General features: G+C 44.1%; 1 protein-coding gene and 1 non-coding gene across 2 annotated transcripts in view; one reads left to right on the top strand and one right to left on the bottom strand.

Annotated features, from left to right (window-relative positions):
- Positions 1–470: 470 nt before the first annotated feature.
- The window catches only part of LOC103509253 (GATA zinc finger domain-containing protein 4), a 7,257-nt gene continuing 3,900 nt past the window's right edge, over positions 471–3,827 (bottom strand). The window contains exons 3-4 of the mRNA XM_026823635.1: positions 3,213–3,364; positions 471–1,130 (exon numbers count right to left, since the gene is read on the bottom strand). Of these exons, the coding sequence (XP_026679436.1) occupies positions 471–1,130; positions 3,213–3,364 (812 nt within the window). The remainder of the gene's footprint in view (positions 1,131–3,212; positions 3,365–3,827) is intronic.
- Trnae-uuc lies at positions 1,992–2,063 on the top strand. The gene has a single exon. It is a non-coding gene; the product is annotated as a tRNA-Glu (tRNA).

A 3,827-nucleotide genomic window follows, 5' to 3' on the forward strand; every position in this document is an offset into this window, starting at 1 on the left:
GAAATTATTAGAAACAATATGTATTGTGTAGGTAGACCTTCAGTCTTTATCTTGTATCAATGAAATATCTGACACATTAGACTCATGGTCTGTGTCATAGCATGCCCCTCCCGTAGTACGTCCCTCATTAGATGGGTCTTTTGTCAACGCTAGGGTTTCTGTTCTTTACCGTTTCTTTTACATCATTATTACTGTTGCTTTCTTTTGTATCATTTGGCACGCTACCTTTTGCATTACCTTGCACGTTATTAGTACTAGGTTCTGTATCATTACTGTTTTTGACAGTTTCTCTTCCAGCACTATTATTATTTGCATTTTTCACAACGACCTTTTCACTTTCAAGTCTTTTAATATGATTGTTGGTGTTTTTGACGTTCTCTTTTACACCATTACTATCTTTTTCTTGTCTATAGACCTGATATCTATCATCAAACAGCTCATTTGAGCTAATATTCTCATCTAACCAAGACTCAGTTATGACGATAATATAATAATATTGTTTCGTTGTCTTTTTCATTATCAGTGAGTTCTTTGTCACTATCAACTATTTCTTTTGAGCTGTCATTGCTGACGCTTTGTCTTTTGTCAACGCTAGGGTTTCTGTTCTTTACCGTTTCTTTTACATCATTATTACTGTTGCTTTCTTTTGTATCATTTGGCACGCTATCTTTTGCATTACCTTGCACGTTATTAGTACTAGGTTCTGTACCATTACTGTTTTTGACAGTTTCTCTTCCAGCACTATTATTGTTATTTGCATTTTTCACAACGACCTTTTCACTTTCAAGTCTTTCAATATGATTGTTGGTGTTTTTGACATTCTCTTTTACACCATTACTATCTTTAATAACACCATTATTACTATTTACTCTTTTGTTGTTACTATTAGTTTTATTCCCGCCATCTTTTCCTCCGTTGTTGCCAACTTTCCCCTGATTTTTCTCCTTGGCCGGTTTCTTTTTGTTGGCCACTTTGGCGCTGGTGATTTCGTCGCCTTCAGAGGCCACTACGGCATCATAGTCGTCTGGTGCGGGGCCCTCCACGACCGGTGGGGGTCCTAGGCCTCCTCCGTCTTCAGGTTTGATCCATTTGATCCCGCTGGTTCCCATGCGGACACAGTCGAATGATACCTGGGAAAACCCGGTGGGGGTCCTAGGCCTCCTCCGTCTTCAGGTTTGATCCATTTGATCCCGCTGGTTCCCATTCGGACACAGTCGAATGATACCTGAGAAAATAGAAAATAGAGATCAGTCATTACGTCTTTGTCATCAGTATCAAATCAAATCTCAAATTCTTTGTGTTAAAGCAGAGCTTTTTCACAACTTTAGTGGATATCACAACATTACTAAGTGCCTCCTTTGCAATCAATGTTCATATTTCAATAATCTTTTTACACTGGTAATGCCGCCACTGGTCGCTACTCGATTAAAGCTACTCAATTGTCCTCACGAGGTTGAGTGCACCTAGAACTCCAAGCACAGAGCCGAAAACAAAACCTCGAGTGTCCATTCGAGCAATCGCGTGCTGCTGGGTTTCAGACTCCACTTGGGGTGGGTTAGGTGAAATTGAGGAGACACGTAGCTTGTCGCCGAATGGTGGGTAAAAACCCCTGGTCACGAGATGTGACGTTAAACACCTATACCTCTTTTCTTTATCTGTTTCTCTGCTCGGGAATAACTCCCAAAGATGGTATCTCTTCAGTACATAAAGGAACTTTTCACGAGGCTGAGTGCACCCCGAACTCCAAGCACAGAGCCGAAGAAAAACCTCGAGTGTCCATTCGAGCAATCGCGTGCTGTTGGATTCCAGACTCCACTTGGGGTTAGGTGAAATTGAGGAGACACGTAGCTTGTCGCCGAATGGGGGGTAAAACCCCCTGGTCACGAGATGTGACGTTAAACACCTATACCTCTGTTCTTTATTCGTTTTCTCTGCTCGGGAATAACTCCCGAAGATGGTATCTCTTCAATACATAAAGGAACTTTTTGTCAGCTCCCATGGCGTAGTGGTCACTGCGCTCGCCTTTCACGCGGGAGACCCGGGTTCGATTCCCGGCGGGCTCAAGAAATTTGTATCATGCAAATGATTGATTCCGTGACTGGCTGTTGCGGGGCCCACTCAGCCTCTGAGGAAAATGAGTAGCTATGACATATAAATGCGCATAGCGACCGGTGCCAGCATGGTAAGTGAACATTGGATTTTAGGATTATTGAGGTATTGGGAAAATCCTACGATGCTGCAGTGAGCACCAAAGTTGTGACATAATAACACAAAGAAACTGCATTTACATTTACATAAAGGAACTTTTGCCTTTCTAAGCTATTATGTCCACAAGTCCACACACAGTCGACCTTGTCGATGTCCAACTCTGCCTTCCTACTTTCCAGCTCCTTCGCTATCTCGCGATCTCGCTCTTCGCTCGCTTTCTTCCTCGCTTCGCTTTCCCTCCGTCTTGCTTCGAACTCGCGCTCGCGTTCGATTTTTCGCGTCTCTAGTTCTCGAACGCGTGCGTCGAGTTCGCTTTCTCGCGCTGCTAGTTCGATGCGACGCGTCTCGGATTCTTTTCGGATGTTGTCTAGCTCTTTGCCTATGTCTTCGATTTCTTTTCGACGATAGAACTCCTCCTCTGTTAGCCCTAGTTGGTCGCCTTCAATTGTGTCTGGAGTTTGGATTAATTCTTTTCCTTGGAGTTCCTTTTGGGCTGCCAATTCTCTTACTAGAGTTTGTTTCTGAACTGTTGCGGGGCCCACTCAGCCTCGTGAGGAAAATGAATAGCTATGACATATAAATGCGCATAGCGACCGGTGCCAGCATGGTAGGTAATCATTGGATTTTAGGATTATTGAGGTATTGGGAAAATCCTACGATGCTGCAGTGAGCACCAAAGTTGTGACATATTAACACAAAGAAACTGCATTTACATTTACATAAAGGAACTTTTGCCTTTCTAAAGCTATGTCCACAAGTCCACACACAGTCGACCTTGTCGATCGACGAGGTGAATGTATTTTGTCAGAGCAGTGTACGGTTTCAGTCGACGTTGATCGAAGAGGTCGATTAGGTGGGTATGTGTGGAGTTGTGGACACAGCTTAAATGTATTTTGTCAGAGCAGTGTACGGTTTCAGTCGACGTTGATCGAAGAGGTCGATTAGGTGGGTATGTGTGGAGTTGTGGACACAGCGGTCTACAGGTCATCGACCTCCTAGTTTACCTTGAACAGTTCTTCGTCCTGTATCTTAGCCTCCAAGTCCAGACACATGTGTACATTGCGGCCCACCAAGTAGACATTGCTTAGTTTAACACACGCCTGCGCGCGGCCCGTCAGTCGCGGCAAAGGGACGCACATTGGCCGCGGATTTTTGCCTGAAAAAAAAGGGCGGAAGAATTTATTAGGCAACTTCCAACTCTTTTAAACCAGTGCTTCTCAAAGTTGTCACTACCGCGGCACACTTTTCAAGACTCAAATCTTTCCGCGGCACAGATTGAGAAGCTTTGGAACGTAAAATAGGAAGATGTATGATGTTCACACCAGATTTTTTTGGTAGGTATAGGGGTTTAACGTCACTCTTAACAACTCAGGTCTTCTCCTGACGGGAGTTTTTACCCACCATTCGGCGACAAGCTACCCGTCTCCTCAATTAAACTCACCCAGCCTGAGTGGAGCCGAGAACCCAGCAGCACGTGTTTCCATAGATGGTCACCATCCAGGTACTAACCTCGCGCAACGTGGCTTAACTTCAGTGATCCGTGGGGGGGACTGGTAATTAAACAAGCTATCGCCACGCCGCTGCGCAGGTATGTTTTTTTTTTTTTTTTTTTTTTTTTA

The sequence above is a fragment of the Diaphorina citri genome, unplaced genomic scaffold (genome assembly GCF_000475195.1).
Source record: "Diaphorina citri unplaced genomic scaffold, Diaci psyllid genome assembly version 1.1 scaffold477, whole genome shotgun sequence".
Taxonomy (NCBI): domain Eukaryota; kingdom Metazoa; phylum Arthropoda; class Insecta; order Hemiptera; family Psyllidae; genus Diaphorina; species Diaphorina citri.